Source organism: Cladophialophora bantiana, assembly GCF_000835475.1.
Source record: "Cladophialophora bantiana CBS 173.52 unplaced genomic scaffold supercont1.5, whole genome shotgun sequence".
Taxonomy (NCBI): domain Eukaryota; kingdom Fungi; phylum Ascomycota; class Eurotiomycetes; order Chaetothyriales; family Herpotrichiellaceae; genus Cladophialophora; species Cladophialophora bantiana.
Genome location: NW_015971579.1, coordinates 1579614 through 1598332, shown reverse-complemented (window position 1 = coordinate 1598332; position 18719 = coordinate 1579614). Strand labels below are relative to the sequence as shown.

The window sequence follows — 18719 nt, the reverse complement described above, 5'->3', positions numbered from 1 at the left end:
TGGGCGGGAAATTGTATGGTACAAGACCGATACATGAAATCATTCTGATCGGCCACTATTGTTACTCGCATGAAATTCCCATACAAGGATTCCTTTTGTGGCTCATAAGATCCAAAAGATTTTCACCGTCAACTCAGCCGTTTGGATGACATATCGGGGCCTCCAAGTAACAATTAGGTGGCGACGATGGGAAGCCGAACGGAATTAGTAAGTATACTGATGAAGAATTCGCCGCCCGTATAGGCAGAAAAAGACCGTTATATGTGACAGGCCTTTTTGTTCCTATTCATACGGCTGAAACTTACCGGACACTGAATGGTTGCCCAAAGAATCCGCTATGATGCCTATCCCCTTTCTAGGATTGACTTGAGGTTGTTTTCGCTGACTGAACGCAAAGTCGGACTCGTCAATGTCTTCATTCCCAGTTTGACCCGAGGGCGTTTTCTAATGGACCGTCGATTCCTTGGAAATCTGTGGAGTCTGACTGGTTGTGCGCCGCACCGAATTCAGACCTGAAGTCATGACTGTATGCGTGCGTGCGAGCGGTGTGATAAGCTGATGCCGTAAAGAGTGTCGGGTTGGTTCTGGAGACGGAGCCCTCAGTCAGCAGTTGAACGCGCTGGCCGGCTAACCCGGCGTTCTCTGGATCGTCTTTCATTGTTGCCTCTAATATTTCGAGGTCCCGAACATTCGACACTGCTGAAACCTAGGCCTTGAGAGCAGATCGCTAGATGTCCAGATCGGCGGCTGCTTGAGTTATATCGCGAAGTTGTTGGATTGGATATTTTAGATCGTCTAGAAGCACGCCAAACTTCTTCTGGTCCCGTGTTGCCCATCGAACCTTCATCTTCCAGCTTTTCTGGCGTTGAAACAGACCAAAGCGAGGCCGGACATAGTGGGTTTAACGCTGTTCTTGAACAGGGACACCGGCCCTTCAATTAATTGAACCTGCATCATCCCATATCGATTCTGAAAACGCTCCACATCTTGGAATATGGTTCTCAAATTGGAAACCAGTTGAGAGATGGTGTGCTGGATCTCTGCGCTGAGGATGTCTTCGTTGATGGCGTTTTCTCCACTGTGTATGCCGATGGCATTGCCCCGTATAATAAAGATGGCTCTGGGGGCGGTTTGGCTCTTGCCAAGGCCTGCACTGCGTTACTGATCAGTGCTGCGCAAAATGTGCATTCGATTCGGCCCAGTTTCGGACCAGCGACCAATATCATGGACCAATATTGCGCCAGGAAGCTTACTTGTCACGCAAGTATATGACCAGACATATGCGGAATACATTGTTAAATCGAATTGAGTCGAACCGAGTCCAGGTAAATGTGGCGTTCACACGAAATTTTGATCCAAGCCGCCCATGAAGAAAAACTCACCATTTCCATACGCCACGCTGTGTTATATGTGGTATGTATACAAAAAAACCGCTCAAAATAATGGCATGTCGCTTCGTCTGGGTCAGCGTACCCATTTATTTCGCTCTCGCCGACGACAATCATATTCATTCATTTATTTTGCCTCCCTCCGAGATCTGCTTCGTTTGCAGCTGTGTCGTCGCTTCTCTTCCTCAGGGTTGATTGTGAAGTAATACGAGTGGTGGTCGACGATGGCCTTGCGTCCTCCTGCTCCTCCGAGACGCCTTTCCTCTTCAATCTGCGCACGTCGCCCCTTGCCAGCGCGAGCAAGAGCACCTCGCTGATGAACTCGACTTCGTTTCTCTGCTCCTGGGCCCTTACATCGGCAGAAGATCCATTCGGCGTGGCAGCGTGCCTGCGACACAGGCCGTCTTCGGCTCCGTTTTCAGCACGCTCAAAGACACCATCTGCCTTTTCCGCGTCGCCAATGGGACTACTACCATGACTCGACAGCGCTGTTGTTGTCTTCTCGCTTGTTGTGTTCTTGGTGGTCGTTGTCTTTTTGTCATGCTTCTTCGAAATCCACACGTTGCCTAGGAGTAGACTGGCAAGTAGACTTAGACCTAGGATCGGCAGGATGGAAATGAACGCCCACATTGTCGCAGTGGCGCCTTGGGAGCGGATCGCTTTCTGTTCGGCTGGGGGTAGGTCGTTGATCAGGTCGAGGGAAGCTTGGTTGTGCAGGCTGAATCCCACCGAGGACGTTCCATTGGTGGTGTCGTTGTTGGTGCTAGGATTGACCGCGCTGGAGCCAAAGTACTCGCTCATTTGATTCTGGAACACGGAGCCCATTACCGTGAGCGCGAGGGTCCCGCCAAACGGCAGTGCGAACCTCAACATCGAGTATACCGGAGCCAACCTGTCGCGGAACATGCCCGCCAGGTGCAGGTTTGAGGGCATGAAGCGCATGCCTGTGCCCGCGCCGGCGATCGCCATCATGACATTGACCAACGTCTCATCTTTCACCTTCACCGCATAGGCGAGCGCTGCGATCCCGGCATTTTCGATGATGGTGCCTAGCAGGAGCGGCGGGAAAGTCTGCCGCGGGTATACGTTGCAGATGAACATTGCCACGTACACTCCGACTCCGATCCCCGGAACGTAGTACAAGAGTTGGGTGCCGGCGTGGGAAGCCTCGAACCCTTCGACTAAGGTGAAATAGATGCCGATGAAGTAGAAGACGCTATAGAGAGCGGCGCCGGTACCGGCTGCGATGAAGCAGATTAAAGTGACGTCTTTGGAGGAGAGGATCGAGGATGGGAGCATGGGCACTGTGTTTCGTGGCAAGTGGCGCGAGAGAAAGCTGTTTGGAGAAGACAGGAGCGCCTCGTAAAGCAGGAAGAGAAGGACTAGGATGGCGCCGATGATTATCGGGGCGAGAACGGCCGAGGACGACCACGGGTATGTTGAACCACCCCAGGCTGTTCCCAAGATGATGAGGCCAACTCCGAAGATGAAGAGGACGATGCCGCCGAAGTCGAGTGTTGAAAGACCGCCCGCTATCGCTTGCAGACAGCTGGTGTTTGGTGGAGGATGTGAGACTGAGACCTTGCCCGCCTTGAGGTCGCTTCTCAGAAGAAACATGGTGAAGATGCTTATCACGGAGAGTCCAGCGCAGAGAACAAAGCAGTACCGCCAGCTTGCGTTTGTGAGATACCCGCCTATGACTGGTCCAACACCTGAAGAGAGCGAGGTTACAAGAGGTACGCGATATACATCTCATGGGAGTGCAAATTGGAGCTGTAAATATGACAGAGGGACTAAACTTACTGTAGCCAACTCCATTCAACAATTGGAAGATACTTGTGTTGATAGCTTGTTCTCTTAGGGACACCGAATCCGCTAGAACAATCATACTGACATTCCCGACTCCCGCAGTACCCATGCCTTGCAGTGCACGACCGAGGAGAAGGACGGCCCAGTCCGGAGCAGCAGCACAAAGAACGCTGCCAATGGTTAAGATAATCACGGCGCATTGCAGCGTCGCATGACGCCCAAATGTATCTGCTAGTTGGCCAAAGACAGGAATAAACGCTGTGGATGTTAGGGTGAATGCGGTGACAATCCAATTTAGCTGGTTGAATTTGTCTGTCGCATTTTCCGTCAGTGTCTCAGGCGTGGGAGAAGAAGGCTGAATCTGACAGGGGATGAATAGTACTGACCGAAATGAGAAGCGATCTGCGGTAGCGCCGTCGCAACAATGGTCAAGTCAAGGCAGGCAACGAAGAATGCTGGTAGCAGGCAGAAAAGGAGTTTCCATCTGTATTTGCGGGCTTTGCTCTTTTCTTGACCACATTGTGGGCACGGTTTTGTCTTCTCGTGAGTATAGGCTGGAGACTTTGAGTTGGTTGCTGCGGGTAATGAGGTTGGGCCTGGTGTTAATGTTGTTTGATTTTGAGATTCAGCTTCTAGCGCTTTGCGAGCGCGGTAGGCTCTGATTTTGCGGTACGTGTATATGAAAACCATGGCGAGATGCGTAATTGAATCAAGGAGCGAACATGAAACGCAACACGCAAGATGGCTGAAGAGAAGAAGGGATGTGGAAAAATCACTTTATATATTTCTTCTCAGACCACCTACCTCGTGTATCTGATATTTGCAACGCGAAATACGATACCTCGCTTCGCCCCCCGCGCCATCACAGCCTCTCCCATTCTGCCCCCAGAGTTCAAGGCTTTCTCGCGGAATGTGCCGAAAGAGGAATAGGGAGAATAGAGCCCTGCTTGTCGCCACTGTTGTTACAGGCACGGTGGGTTCGTCTATACCCAAAAAGGAACATTTTTCGAACCAATCATTCGAGGCAGTTTCGCGGGTGAACCTGTTGGAACCCAAGTGGAATTGCTGTTGCTCGCTTCGCTGTGAATCATGGTTGGGGTATGGGAGAATTGCAGATGGCAGACACCTCTAAGCCGCATCAAGAACATTGTGCGAAAATATCTTGGACTCTGGAAGGTAGACGACCAAGGTTGTTGACTGAAAGTGAGTGAAAAATGATGAGGCTCATTTATGATTTTCGCTCGCTGCGCGGCAAAGTTGCCCGTTGGATTCATGGAAGCCTGGAGCCTTGCCAAGCCACATTGATCCACTTCTCTCTTTGTACTGTATAATTTCCCCCCTTGATGCAATACTTCCAGAATTTCCCTTAATGACAACCAAGGCCGGCATGCCCATATGCATTACATGTAGTACTCCAGTCAAGGAGCTATACACCGTTTACAGCAAGGCGGATGATAGGACCCTCGGCAAAGGCGTTCGCCTGACACAATGCCCAAATTGCAAACGATTCGCCGACAAATATGTCGAACATGACTTTGTCGTCCTGTTCATCGACCTGGTATTGATAAAACCGCAGGTGAGTGGCTGGTCTTTGTCTCTCCGGCCTCGTTTGACTTGAGGACAGGTGTATCGCCATCTTCTTTTCAACAGGCTGGGGCGTTCCGATGACAAGTTCGATCCTAGCATCTTGCGCCTGGGCACATTGCTTGTCCTCTTCGATGTCTATATTACCTGGGCAAGAATTGAAAAATCAAATGCAGCAAACGGTGGGCCTGCTGTGGGATCGCGGCTCAGCGACATGCCCATTCTAGCACAATATCTTTTCTTCTTGACTATGAATGTCCTGGCGACGTTTGCTCAGCACGGCATCATTCGCGCACTGGTTCGGATACTGGTGTCCCACCAGAAAAAGCGAGAGCAAGCCCTTGAAGATGCAACGCCCACCACGGCCTCCTGCTCGACAACCGACGCGCCTTCGACCATTGCAACCAGTCACGCGAGTCCCAGCGCCATCAGCACTGCCCTGTTAGTCTCCAGCTGCACCAAGTTGTTTCCCATCTTGTTGGTCATCTGGCCAACAGAAACAAAGGAGAGCGATTCATTTGGGTTTGCTTTTCGAGCCACAAACTACGTGGGCTGGGCCGTTCTTCTCAACAACATCGAAGCGTTGCTGATTTTGCTCAACTGTGGATACGTGATTGCTACTGGCTTGGCCATTTCTGGGTTCGTCGCCCGGTGGATTGTGGAAGGGTGGTTCTTGAGTTTCATTGGACTGGCACGGGATACTGGTCCTGTTGGAGATGTGCTGGCCGCCTATCGCTTTCTTAGAGGGTGGCTCAAAGGGAGCTGACAAGACAATGGAGATACGGGCCAGGGGAGACTCTATTAGCACTACCTGAAAATTAGTGACTTTGTCTGTCGCTGTCCCCGCAAACTGCGCAGAAGTTAATCAAGTGAGTTGGACAAAGTGAATATCGCACTGGAAGCGCCAAGAAGCCCTTATTCAACTTGTTCAACCCTACTCAGTGCTTCTTGATCCCTTCTTGATCCCTTTTAAAGTTCTCACAGATCCCTCGGCCGGCAAAACCTCGTCCCGAAGTTTATCCGTTCTGCAAGTACATTCGCTGGACACGAAATCGACAATGCCGACACGCGACAAGGTCCCCAAAACCCGTCCCTCTCCCAACCAGAAAGCAAAGCCCAAGCCCAAGCCTCAGCCTGAACCAGAGCCTGGACCTCAGCTCGAGCCCGGCATGGACGAGTCTTCAGGCCGTGGCCATCGGGAGAAAAAACCGAGCGAGAAGCTCAAGGAACAAGTTTCGGCCAAGATCGACCGGATCGAGGACGAGAAACCTGTTACACTTCCCACTTACATTGCACCTAACGACCCCAAATTCCTCCAAGACCAGAAGGAAGTTCAGAAGTTTTACGACCACTCTAAGATCGGCCCGAATGGCGACAAGATTGACTTCTACTCTCTAGGGACGCAGTAAGATCCCGCCCATCTCCCTGCGCAAAATGAGCAGATTGCTAACCTTGAGAAACAGCGTTGAGAGCAAAGAGAAACGCTACTATATACGCGCAAAGCGAGATCCTACTACTTTCTACTTCCACGCTGACGAAGCTCCTCCACGCTATGCGCGCCTAAGCGATGAGAATCACCCTCAATGTGGCGTCGAGAACATCAGGAATGTCTTCACCAAGGACATGTTAGGCAAGAGTGGGGAGTTCGGTAGCTATACTACGAGAGCCAATGTCTTCGCCAGGGAGGGACAATTCTTCTTCGAAGCTAAAGTCATCAGCATTGCTCCTCCAGGTCGAGAAGCCCCAGACCGCGCGCTGGCAGAGACCCAAAACACGGATAGAACGTCAACGAGTCGAGGGGGTCTGAGGGTGGGTTTCTGCAGACGCGAACACCATTGGAGCGAGAATTTGGGCGGCAATGCCTATTCGTATGCGGTTATCCTGAGGAGTGGGAGATCCAAAGAATATGGCAGTGTGCGGTTCAATACCCAGATGTATCATATGCAAGGTGAAGGTGCGCGAGATCTCGACGACCTGTCTCCTGGCGACGTGGTCGGTCTGATGATCACGCTGCCGTCGCTGGAGGTACACAAGAAAGTGGTCGAGGGTAAATTCAACCCGTCGGAGTACCCAGGTCTCAAATGCGGTCCGGCGGTCATGAAGAAGAAGCAAGGCGGCGGGAAGAAGGCTGCTAAGGGCGGTCCAAAACCCAAGGAAGGCGAAGTTGCTAAGAGCAAGGACGAGACTGTAAAGAAACCAAACACTTCTCGAGCTGCCATCCGCTCCGCCGTAACTCCAATGTTGGGATGCACTGCGCCTTCCGATCACGACATCATCCGCGATCGCAATCCATTTCTCCACAAGGGCATGACTTACTTCGAATGTCCAGAGTACACCCCCAACCACGACCTCAGCCGACCCACGCTGAATTCGAAGAACAAATCCATCAACCCGGAGACTGGCAAGAAATACGACCTCCTGACTGATCCTCATCCTAACCACGACTTGCCTCACTTGCGCACCCTACCCGGCAGCAAGATTGAACTCTGGGTGAATGGGAAATACCATGGCATGGTCTGGGAACACCTCTTTGCATTCCTGCCGCCGGCATCTTACATTGAAAAGGGCAGCAGAGCCGTCACCGGAGGGCACGGCGACGTAGACGACGGCTTGCTAGGTTACTACCCCGCGATCAGTCACTACACTGGTGGAGCAATCGAGTGCAAGTTCGATGGACCCTGGTGGTATGGATACGGGAAGGATGGTCCTGCGCACCCCAACGCTCGCCCGATTGGTGAGCGGTATCAAGAACAAATCGTCGAGGACATGGTCAATGACCTTGTGGACGAGATCTACCAGGAGAAGCTTTACGAGGACACGGAGTGGATGAAGAAGCGGGTCTTGAATGCGCCTGTTAGTCTTCAACACAACTGATATAGTCTTCACTGTGATTCTTGGAAGAAGATTCTTGGAAACATCTCACCTGGCGGTGATGTGTACAGAGCAATGAATGGCATGGCCATACCGGGCAGCGAACATCGATGGTGAAATGCATCATGCATGTAATGACAAGTGCTGTCCCATTTAGGAAGGATACGGCATGCTCACGACTGGAATAAAAAGGAGGCAAATATCGGGCTGGTGTTGTAACGGAAAGGCAAATCATGATTGACTGCGGTCAGGGAAGGGCAAAAGTCGATTACAGAGATACCCCATTTCCGCATCAGCCTTTAAGGTAGAGGAGAGGAAATAGCAACGGCATGACAAACACATCAACAAGAGCATCTTAAGACACTTTTCGACTTCGTGATTGGTAACGTGCAGTCCGAGGCCTAGGAAGACGTCTGCAAGGAGTCAGATTAAAGAGATTATACGGGGAGCGAAGAGCTGCAGTCAGCACTCTCGCTATGGCAATGCCGACCGTTGCGGCAGTAGAAGATTGCCTCATAGGGATATGCTGAGGGCAAGCAACTTTCTGGCTTCTTTCTGTCTCCGTGCTGTCTCTTGATAACCCTTTGAATGGTGTGGAGAACTTCCCCTGCGTCTGGACAGCAATTGACAGCTTCCTCCTGCGTACATCTGGAACAAGCTGTGTGTCTCCTAAAGGCACCAATAGACCAAAACAGTATGATCGCATGTACATCAAGCATAGGAGTGGGACAAACGAGTGCGGCTGACGAGTCTGAGGCTGAGCTGAGGGTGGAGGAACTGGTGTGGGAGGCGATATTGACGTTGATCGCGCCAAGGGGGTGTGGTGCAGGGTTGCGTTCAAGGGCGGGATGATGGGGATGATGGCGACAGTAGGACGCAGTCCGGGATACGAGTGGAGGGCAGAAATAGGATCATGAGTGAGAAGCGGTGATGCGACTGGCTCGTCTGGCTCGTCTAGAGAGTTGGACCCGAAACCCCCTTGGTGAAGTCTGGTCTTGAAGTCTGCGGTGTACATGTGCATGTGGATATTTGGGTGACCGCACCCCTGCGCACCCTGCGCACCCCCTGCATCGCCTGAATTGACACTCTGGCCTTATTTAATTCCAGGTGCCTGTTCTTCCGTCTCTCAACTCATCTCGACTTTATCACCAAATCTCTTCACGTTTTCTTCTCTGAACGAGTTTCCTTGGTTAATCTCTCTTTGATGGTTCACTCCACTTTATACTGGCACGGCTCGGCCTGAGCAACCATGAGTCCGCATTGAGGATACGTGGTCTTTTGGGCCTCACCGTAATAAACGCACACCTTAATCCCCTCAACACCCAACTTGCCTTCTACCTTAATCATTCCTCCTGCCGTCATTAGCGCAACCCTCCCGCCTATCATACCACCATGACTGGTCCGACAGATATTGTCGACCCTGCCTCACTCACTGTAGCGGGCTACAGTCACAGCTACCCAACGCCACCTCCGTTGTCAGACGATAGCAAAGAGGCCAGCCAAACCCCCCCAGACCAACCCCCAAAGAAGAAGAGGAAGGCCTGGGGACAGCCTGTTCCCGAAATCAAACAGATCCTCCCACCTCGAAAACGAGCCAAGACGGCGGAGGAGAAGGAACAGAGAAAGAACGAGAGAATCCTCAGAAACCGCAGGGCAGCCGACAAGTCTCGACAGCGACAGAAGGCTGCTGTCGCAGAGCTTGAGGCCAGACAGGTCCGGATTGAGAAAGAGAATGCCGCTCTCCGCGACCTCCTCTCTCGCTACCAGTCGAGATTTGGTGTCCAAGCAGATTTTCCTTTACCTGTCCCTGTCGAAACCCCTAAGATGGATCTCGATGATGCAGGGGATGCAACACCGGCCCCAGAGTTGTATGCAACTTCCAATCAGCCACCTTTCACCCCGTCTTCATTCAACGACTGTTCGGATGCCGAGTCTAATCATCCAACCTTGGTTCAATCTGAGGATTCGACTCCTTTGAAACACGAATCCCCGGTTCTCGCTCCTCAACTCAATCTCATCCACGAACATCCCGAAGTTGAACAGACCGCTTCCGACTCGATGGCAGCGCTGTCAAGCTTCCCCACCGTCTCCGGTATGGCACAATATCCTGCTGTGGTATTGTGTGACCTGCAGTGTCAGCCGGAGACCTGGGTTATGAGCTTGCCAGTCTTCCCATCGACGCCGAAACACAACCTTGGGATCAGCTACCTGCTTCAGGTCTTCCAGACCTTGACAATATTTCACTCCTTCTCGACGACAACGCTCTTGCCGATGTGCAATCTTTTCCGGATTTTGGCGCAGCGATTGTCAATGACCTCGACGGAACAGGATTTCTTCTCCATCCTGACCAACTTCCCCCTAATTCATTCTTTGATTTCGATGCCTTCGACACCGACCAGGCCAGCGGTCTTTCGCATGAAGCTTCTGAGCCGACTACTCGCTTGCAGCCCACACATGGCGCGCCTCTTACTGGCAGCGACAGACCGGGCTTTGCAGCAAGTGGTTAGCGAGGAGGGTTTTGCGGAAGATGCTGATCGTCGGTGGACATGGTCGAGTCTGATGACGATTAAGTGGGTCATTTTGAGGTTGGAGAGGGAGCATCGAAAAATCCGTCGTCGAGTTTGGATGGACAAGAATGGTGCTGCTGTGGAGAAGGGAGTTTCGGAGTTCAAGGTCATGGCCGGCGTTGATTATAGGGCCGTTGCCAGAAATTCACAACTATGGCAAGGGGCGAGTTCCAACTGTACGATTACCAGGGATGAAAGCAGTAGCTGGGTGCCAGCACAGGAGGTCCATTGAGATTGATAACGAACTTCCATAGATGAAATCTACTAAAAGCCTTTCACGATGATTCAGTTATGTTCCCACACTAAATCTGATGCAGTGGTCCGTTCCTCGAGGCTGGGTCCGTCTTCTACCATTTTGAGGCCTTGTTGCGGGTACCGCTGAATCCTCCGCCGTAGCATGCGAAATGTCTTGGCAAAGCCTCGCGTCGCAGTTGCGGTTTCGCGGCGCGACAGAAAATGTCCCTTGAAAGTTACGATCAGCCGCGCCAGCCAAGTTAACAAGGAGAGAGAACTGTGACCGCGCGACCTCCGCGATGCCTCCTTTCAAAGATGAGCATGTGCTCGTAAGCTTCACTACCGGACGCACAGAGCAATGCCCAAGAGCCGCCTTCGCTAACCCACTCCTAGATCATTGCGCCCGGTTCGCAAATCACTGCTGCACAACTTGGGCTGCCCGAGTCCTTTACGCCGCCGAGGTATCGCTTTCCCACGCGCATGTTCCCGGGCGCGAATCCTGGAGAATGGGAGCCCGTCAAAATCAGGACGAAGATTTCAACGAAGCCGAAAGTGGTCGAAGCAGAGCCCGCGCCAGCCCCTACGCCTCCCGATCCAGAACCGATTGAAGTCGATTCCAAACCGGATGTTCCTATCACGAATGGCAAGGAGGAGGAAACTAAACAAGCTAGTGGCGGGCAAGTAAACGGCGAGGAGGCCAAGTCCGAGCAAACAAACGGCGAAATACTCAAGACGGAGCAGTCGAGGGAAGGGCCACAACCCAAGGCTGAAGAATCCGCTGAAGAGCAACCTAAAGGCGAAGAGCGAAAAGATCAGCCTGCTTCGTCAGAAGATGTTGAGATGAAAGAGGCCCCTCCAGCCGAAGAACCCACAAAACCCGAAACCCAGGATGCCGAAATGGTTCCGCCGCCAGAGCAGGAAGCACAAACAACCACCCAACAACAAGAAGAAGGAGAAGAAGAAGAGGAAGAAGAAGGAGAAGGAGAAGCCGCTGCCGCCGTTGAGGATGAAACCACAGAGACATTCGAAGACGACCACTGGTCCACCGAAGGCGCTGTCTACCCGATCAAAGAAGGGCACATTGAAAACTGGTCCTGTTTCTTTGCCCTCCTTTCGCACATCTATAACATGATCTCTCCTCCCTTCCATATGCCGGTCCTTTTCGTGGCACAACCCTGTTGGACCGCACGAGATCACGAAATGATAACCCAGTATGTCTTTGAACACTGGAAGATCCCAGCATTTTGTCTGATGGATGCCGCATTAACGGCATGTTATGCATATGGTGTGCCGACTGCGTTGGTGTTGGATATCGGGCATGAGAAATGTGATGTCAGTGCGGTCACCGAGTTTCAGGTTAATGATATTGGGAGGGGCATCGCCCTTTCCGGATGTGGTGGTCGAGCGATGACCAAGCGGCTGCAACAGGCGCTGGAGAGCCAGGGGTTTGACGAGGACATGGCGGAGCAGTTGAAAAAGAGTCCCATTTGCGAGATTTTGCCAGCGGGAATTCCTTATCCAAGGTCTTCTTTTAGCGGCACAGCCGCCACTGCTGTTAACTCAGCTGCGGCTACATCTACAGGGGCGTTGGACTCTGGGATGAATGCGAAGGACGGCGAGGGATTAAGACCAGGTCAGGTACCCCGAGGGCCGGGAATGGGGACCGTGGTGGGGGAAGAGGGTCCTAATGGCGATGACGAGGATAATGAGGGCGTCCTCGACGTCGCTGCCATCGTTGCCCGCGACAACGCCGCCGAAGTACTTGCAAAGCGCGAACGGGAGAAGGCCGAAAAGGCCGCGGCGAAGAGAGGTGGCGCTGCTGAAGCTGCCAGACAAATCCGACTACGCAATTCAGAACGAGAACGAGCTACTTTTACCTACGTGGACTTCGTCCCTGTCGGTGAGTCGAACGATGCTGATCAACCCATCAGTCGAAAACGAAAGCGAGAAATTGAAGTTGGAGTGGAACGATTCATGGCAGTAACTCCGCCGCCAGGAGCATGCGATGGAATCGTCGACATAATCGCGGAGGCGATCCATCATACCATCTTGAGCGTTCCCGATATCCCCCAACGGGCAACTCTCTGGGACAATCTGATCGTACTTGGTAATGGAAGTCGAATCAGAGGTATGTTTGATTGTGTCTTGACAGAAGCTCCTACTGCTAACCCACCATTTCCTTTCTATTAAACAGGCTTTACAACAAACCTTCTCTCCGTTCTCAACTCACGATATATCCTGTCTCCGTCAACCGCCACGATCTTCACCTCCGAGCTTCCCTCAAATTTCACAACTCCGGTCGCCACGCCTGGGACAAACACACCCATCCCCGGCCAGGGAAACCACCCCTTCCACCACCCAGGCGGCGGCGTCAACCCTCTTCTTGTCGCTGCAACCAAGAACATGATGCAGCCTAACACGCAGTCCCAACACCTTCAAGTCCCTGGTGTGAACCCTTCTCTGGGAGGAACGCCCTCCGCAGATCCCAGCAACCCCATGTCCACCCTCTCCCACCAACATAGAGGGTTCTCTCAGTCCCCAATCTCCATAAAACTCGTCAAGCCGCCCGAATATTTCCCGGAGTGGAAAAATCCGGCCATGTCGGGCATGGAAGAAGCTGGTTTCTTGGGAGCTCAAGTGGCAGCCAAAGTGGTCTTTATTGTGGACCAGGGTAACAGCAAGGGCTTCTTGAGCCGGAGTGAGTATAATGAGTTGGGTCCCGGAGGCATCCATGAGTGTGCCATGTAGCAATAATTCCGCCAAAGAAGAAATACTTGGTTTGCATTGGGTTGGATGGAGATGAAATTCGTCGGGGCTCAAAAAGATCAAAGGGGGGATGGCTCATGGCGTTGAGAAAATCAAGGTGGGAGACAAGACATATCTTGGCGGCATTTTGGGGTTAGATGAAAATGATCCAAGTGAGTCTCACCTTGCACGGAGGCGTCAGGAAGCTATGTTGGACGACGCTGAACAGGGCGCCAGTCCGAAACAAATGCATCCGTATCAAATGGTACAGGCCTGAAACTTACAGAGTTACTTCTACCCTTCGTCCGTTCCCCCGAGCAAAAAGTCGGCGAGAGTCACGCTGCCTCTCAAATTGATACAACATTCTCTAAGTAGGTAGGCATCTGTGACCGAGTGTTTCAATCTCGGTAAGTGCAGTACCTGTACTTTCTTGTGATACCTAGCTCTTTGAACCAGGTGCTGGCTAGCACGACACCTCGCCACGAGGCTTGGGCTGAGACCGGCACGTCAGTCAATTTCAGTTTCAGCCCCCCTTGTCCATAGACTAACCAGTAGGCAGTTGCAGAAATGCCTGCTCCGTGCACACCCAGACACTGTTTATTGAATGACGTCTCTCCTTGGCACATTGGCGAATTTTTCGAGGCAAGCGATGGGTGATTTTCCACAACTACATGCGCGATGGGCGCACGAACTGGTCGAGATTCGCGGGATGTGAGTGGGTTAAAACCTGTCGGGGCTACAAGGGGTAGATGGATATCGAATGTCCCCTTGGGCAGGTACGGTCTTGGCTGTCAACCGATGTCTCCATTCGCGAAGCATTCGGCGTCGCGGTAGATGTGCAGAATTTTCATCGTTGTCAATGTTTCTATAAAACAGCAGATAATCGACTCGAACAAGCTGAAAGCACTCCGTGCTCACATCGCAACAGCGAGGAGCCCGGGTGGAAAAATCATCCAAGGAGGCTTTAAAGCCGCACAAAATATTCGAGCGCCATCAAATAGTCGACTAATTACTATAGGTTCGCGAACTTTTTTCCTTGAACCTGATAAAACACGACTCAGCTCAGTCCGTATATGTCGCAGCCGCCGGAGGCGGCAAGACCTTGAGCCTGGCCAGATCGTGGAGGGTGTGGAAAGCCGATTCGTATGAGTCGACGGTACCGTGGAAGCCCATTTTCCGAGCTTTCCTCATGCTGAGCGAGAGCGCCCAGCCGCCGATGATTGCGGAGTCGCTCATGCCGAAGATCTGGGCCCTCCTGCCGGCGTCCGTGAACGGGTCGAGGAGGAGGCCGTGCCGCTGGACGAGCTCCTTCCACGCCTCCTGGACGTCTGCGCGCTCGGACCACTCTAGCAGGCTGAACGTGGAGTAGGTCACGCCCCGGGGGCCGTATCTGTGGATTGACGTTTGTGTCAGAGCGAGTATAAAGGGAAAAAGGAAGGATCCATTAGGAATTTGACTTTACCCCCGTGGTGTTTCCTCCCAGCGAGACTCGAACGCCCTGTATTTGGCGGGGTCGGTCTCGGGAGGCGTCCAAGTAGTCCCGTACCAATCTCCCAGGTAGGCCCAGAATCTTCCCCAGGTGAAAGGGAGTCCGTCTTGGGCGTTGAACGCCTCATTCCCGGCCTGGGGATTGAGGACAGCCCATTCTTCAAGATAGGCGTTCAGGAGGGCTGTGCTTTGACAGTACTCTCTGTCCCAAGCGATGTAGTCGCCTGGAAATGCGACGGGTTGTTTGAGATGTGCTTGGATGGATGCGTACACGCCGAGGCCGACCATGTGGTTTAGCAGATTGTCGCGCACCGCGCCGATGATGTATGACGGGCGCACCACGTTCCACTGAGCCCCGGTCTCTCTGCAATATTCCGCCAGGTGGTCCTCCTGCGGGTAGTAGAAATTGCTTTCGAGCGTGACCCGGGGATCGCTTTCGAACGACGGGCTCGTTGCCGGACCGATGTGGAATCCGTAATTTTTGGCTCCAGTCTGGAGGAGGAATCTCTTGGGCTTCAACCCTGAGAGCTTCAACGCCCCCAGGAAATTGACCAACAAGTCGGCTGTGTCGAGAACATCTTAGCTCTGGAAAAAGAAACGAAGTCTCATGCTGCAAAAGTCGTTCTAGGAACCATACTGTTGACTCTGGTCAACTCATCGGCGTTGGACCACATGCCTAAAATATCTCCCTTCTGCGCCGGCTGCATGTAAGAAAAGAAAAAGACATGATCGCTATCTCAAAACCTTTGGTTAGCGGAGCGACTTCTCGTTCTTCTCCAGGGACCAAGGAGCATCTTGATTCTTCACTCACACCTTCCCAATCTTCGCTTTCAGCATTTGTGCAAGCGCCTCCGGGCCGGCCTGGAAATCAGCCTCTACGTGCTCAACACGCGCAGCCCCATCGCCTAGATCAGCGAAGAAGTAGTCCGGGGGAGGGCGTCGCGATAGAGTATAGATCTTGGACCATCGCTCAGGGGCAGCAGCCAGCACTTTCAGCATGTGATAGCCCGAAATGCCCGTGGCCCCAGTGACGATCGCCGTGAGATCCGCATTCTCTGTGGAATCTTTAGGATAGGTTGGAAGACCGTGGAAAATGCCCTTAGACTGGACAATCTGAGACTTTGTTGCAGCCATCATGGAACAGCGAAAAATGGACGTATCAGTCTCCCCGTGTGAGAGAGTGAGAGAGAGACCCTCGGCCACAGAAGAGGGGACGAACGTGGAAAGATATGTAGGATGGAGGGTGTTGTGCCTAACGACCGAGGTTGCTCCTCCTGCTCCTCATGACGAAGGCTTCTCCAATCTGGCCAAGAGAGGATAATAAACTTCAACTGTGCTCGTGGGAGAAAGAGTGGGTTCGCCATTACGTCTTGATTATGGTCTAGTCCCGTTAGCAGTGGTTGATCTAGAGCCATATTGATCGACAAACAATTCAGACTCATGTCTCTCAGAGGCTTGTGAATATATCCACATTAAACCTGTAAAATCTTTGATTCAGAGAGAATATGAGGTCGAAGGTGAGATGGGATACGACACACCGGTAAATAATACCGTCGAAGAATCCATTCGAAAAAGACATCTCTTAGGATAATAGGGTCGACTTAATATGCTCATATATCCGCACGTAGACCAAACCCGAGAGGACAAAGGCGAACTTTTCGACGTCGATAGCAACCGGCTGGAACCATTACCAACATGCAGTGTAAAGGTTCCGCCGGGTGTATCTGAACGACCGGGTCAAACGGATTTGGAGTCTAAGACACCATGAGTGACATCTCAAGGATTTCTAGAGACTCCGGCTTGGCGTCCAGCGAACTACCAGAGACAAAAGCCTCAACCAGTCTCCGCGGTCCACTGATGTGAATAAGGGCATATGGTTCCGGGAAGGAGCACGGGATACAGCCGCCAATCGCCTCTGTTCTCCGCGTATCGTCGAGCTACAAACCACCAGTGGTCGAGTTCGATGTGCTGCAGTTCAGTCTTACCAGACTCATCTATATTTCGCGGAAGTACATAGTGATGGCTGTCTGTGGCTTCGGCGTCGATCCAAAGCACAACACTATGCGGTGACTCCCTAGAGACCGACACTGAGATGTGACCATTGCCGGGTACAAGAGAATATGACCGTCCATCCCCGGGTTTTACAGGCTTGCTGAGAGCTCGACGTAGATTTTTGACCACAAGCTGCCTGGGCGTATTTGCAAGCGAGCCCGCCTGGGACTGCGCAGATGGCGAGAGCCAGAAGAGAGCCGAGAGTCGCGAACGACTGAGCGAGCTTCTTCTTGAGGGTGAAGATGTCATTCTGCTCAAAAGTCGCCGTGAATTCGAGAAAATCGTGCGCTTCGACCATGGCCAGCTGGAAGCAGGTCACTTCGTGAAACAGGCAGGCTGTCCAGACCTTAGGTTGGATCGGGACTGACGGGTCGAGCGAGAATTTTTGCAGCGATGGCACACCTCTTGCGGGCGACGGGGACAACAAGTCGTAGATGGGCCGGATGCCGCTGAAATCATCCTCGACGTCTGTGCGAAGAGGAAGGCTCGCCAGAAGCAGGAAAGCACATTCCAAAATCTCCGCCTCCGCGGGCTTGGAATAATCGACTGTCTTAATCGGTGGTTTGATCTGATCATATCCGCGACACGAACCAAGTGGTCCCCGGAGGCTGTAGATTCTATCTCTGGAATCCTTGCACCGCATACCTAGCAACTCTCAAAGCCACTCCGCCATGTCAAAGGAATTGCCTGACGACTTGTACAAAGAGATCAAGTTCAGTAAAGCCCAAGCGGACCCAACTCGAGTATCACGCTGCACTAAGCGCAGGCGGCCGTGCGACAAGGGCAAGTGAGACTTCTTGCACAAGGGCAAAAATTCTTCATGATCAGATTCGGCTCTGCGGCTCTCAAGCGTGCCTTCTTGCCCAACGTCACCTCCTGTACAATCCAAGCGCGCCGCCAGTATTTCAAGTTCAGAATCTCGCGCACGCCGTGATCCCCGGTTGTATGTCCCGCCTCCTCGCCTTCCCTTCTAGGCGGTCCGGCTGTTCGAAGTGCCCGAGGATTTCGAGATAATGTTCGATGTGTGGATGTGGCCCGAGCGACACCACGACGTCGCGCGCCTTTGAATGGATTTGCATTTCGCGTTCAAGGTAAAGCCGCGGATCAGCTTGTCACTGTCCCAATCTGTAGGACAAAGCCGTACATTCCGGCGCAGTGTGCAGCTCATGGTCGGACACTTCGGATATCAACTTGGTGACTCCGCCAAGCGCGGTGTGTTGAGACAACTTGAATAGACGAATTGAAGAGGCGGTGGGAAGTGCTGGGAATGTGAACCTGTCGGTGGCATCAGCGCGGGCCATTTGTTGCATGGCGTGGTCTGGTACTGCTGCTTTCCATACATATCGTAGGTGTATCTCTGATGGAATGAAAGTGCAATATATATTGCTAATGGGAGCTGGAGTCGAGGGTTAGGCAGCCGGTATCCAAATTCGGCGAGGCTGAGCATTGGGCAACTTCTCAAGCGATACATCCTACTAGCAACTTGCCCGGAGTCGCTCACTGCACAATGTCATGTCTATCCCTGGAGCATAACATCTAGTAAGCTAAACAAACCAGACGCACACGCAAACTGCAGCCTTTTCCTGGCGCAGGGCTTTCATTTGGGCTCCGGCCCGGGAGAGAATTGCCCTGTCATTAATGCGGCAGGTTCTCGATCGACAGAAGACCCTCGTGGGCTTTGACAGCCTAGAAGCTGGCCATGCTGAGCCGATCTAAGAGTCAGGAATGGGTTAATTGATGGATTGATGGATTGAATCAGAAACTCTACCTGGAGCGACAACGAGAGTGCAAGTAGGAGGTAGAGTGACAGGTTACGGAAATGCGCAGACATATCCAGCCTAGCCTAATTAGGCTAGCAACGCCAACAAAATAAACCTCAAAGCCTCGCCATTCCGATGACAAAATTGTTGACCTGCAAGTCGCTCTACCGAAAGAGAGTCGAAGAGAGCTGACACTTGAAGCAACATTTTTCCGGACTACT

The 18719-nt window shown here is 52.4% G+C and overlaps 7 protein-coding genes across 7 annotated transcripts; 4 read left to right on the top strand and 3 right to left on the bottom strand.

The window, feature by feature from the left end:
- Window positions 1–1511: 1511 nt before the first annotated feature.
- Window positions 1512–3887, bottom strand: Z519_04183 (uncharacterized protein; the record flags this gene model as incomplete). Its single annotated transcript, XM_016761929.1, has 3 exons — window positions 1512–3100; window positions 3192–3509; window positions 3584–3887. 3 exons carry the CDS (start codon window positions 3885–3887, stop codon window positions 1512–1514), a joined length of 2211 nt encoding a protein of 736 aa, XP_016622267.1.
- Window positions 3888–4584: 697 nt separating this feature from the next.
- Window positions 4585–5547, top strand: Z519_04182 (uncharacterized protein; the record flags this gene model as incomplete). Its single annotated transcript, XM_016761928.1, has 2 exons — window positions 4585–4773; window positions 4822–5547. 2 exons carry the CDS (start codon window positions 4585–4587, stop codon window positions 5545–5547), a joined length of 915 nt encoding a protein of 304 aa, XP_016622266.1.
- A 292-nt stretch (window positions 5548–5839) lies between these two features.
- Z519_04181 (uncharacterized protein) lies at window positions 5840–7655 on the top strand (the record flags this gene model as incomplete). The annotated part of the gene is made up of 2 exons (XM_016761927.1): window positions 5840–6186; window positions 6245–7655. 2 exons carry the CDS (start codon window positions 5840–5842, stop codon window positions 7653–7655), a joined length of 1758 nt encoding a protein of 585 aa, XP_016622265.1.
- Window positions 7656–9044: 1389 nt separating this feature from the next.
- On the top strand, window positions 9045–10159 carry Z519_04180 (uncharacterized protein; the record flags this gene model as incomplete). The annotated part of the gene is made up of 2 exons (XM_016761926.1): window positions 9045–9744; window positions 9786–10159. The coding sequence occupies 2 exons, from the start codon at window positions 9045–9047 to the stop codon at window positions 10157–10159; spliced, it is 1074 nt and encodes a 357-aa protein (XP_016622264.1).
- A 593-nt stretch (window positions 10160–10752) lies between these two features.
- Z519_04179 (uncharacterized protein) lies at window positions 10753–13201 on the top strand (the record flags this gene model as incomplete). The annotated part of the gene is made up of 3 exons (XM_016761925.1): window positions 10753–10782; window positions 10847–12581; window positions 12648–13201. 3 exons carry the CDS (start codon window positions 10753–10755, stop codon window positions 13199–13201), a joined length of 2319 nt encoding a protein of 772 aa, XP_016622263.1.
- A 1059-nt stretch (window positions 13202–14260) lies between these two features.
- Z519_04178 (uncharacterized protein) lies at window positions 14261–15820 on the bottom strand (the record flags this gene model as incomplete). Its single annotated transcript, XM_016761924.1, has 4 exons — window positions 14261–14588; window positions 14661–15249; window positions 15324–15418; window positions 15498–15820. 4 exons carry the CDS (start codon window positions 15818–15820, stop codon window positions 14261–14263), a joined length of 1335 nt encoding a protein of 444 aa, XP_016622262.1.
- Window positions 15821–16760: 940 nt separating this feature from the next.
- Window positions 16761–17381, bottom strand: Z519_04177 (uncharacterized protein; the record flags this gene model as incomplete). The annotated part of the gene is made up of 1 exon (XM_016761923.1): window positions 16761–17381. The coding sequence occupies one exon, from the start codon at window positions 17379–17381 to the stop codon at window positions 16761–16763; it is 621 nt and encodes a 206-aa protein (XP_016622261.1).
- Between the last annotated feature and the right edge of the window lie 1338 nt (window positions 17382–18719).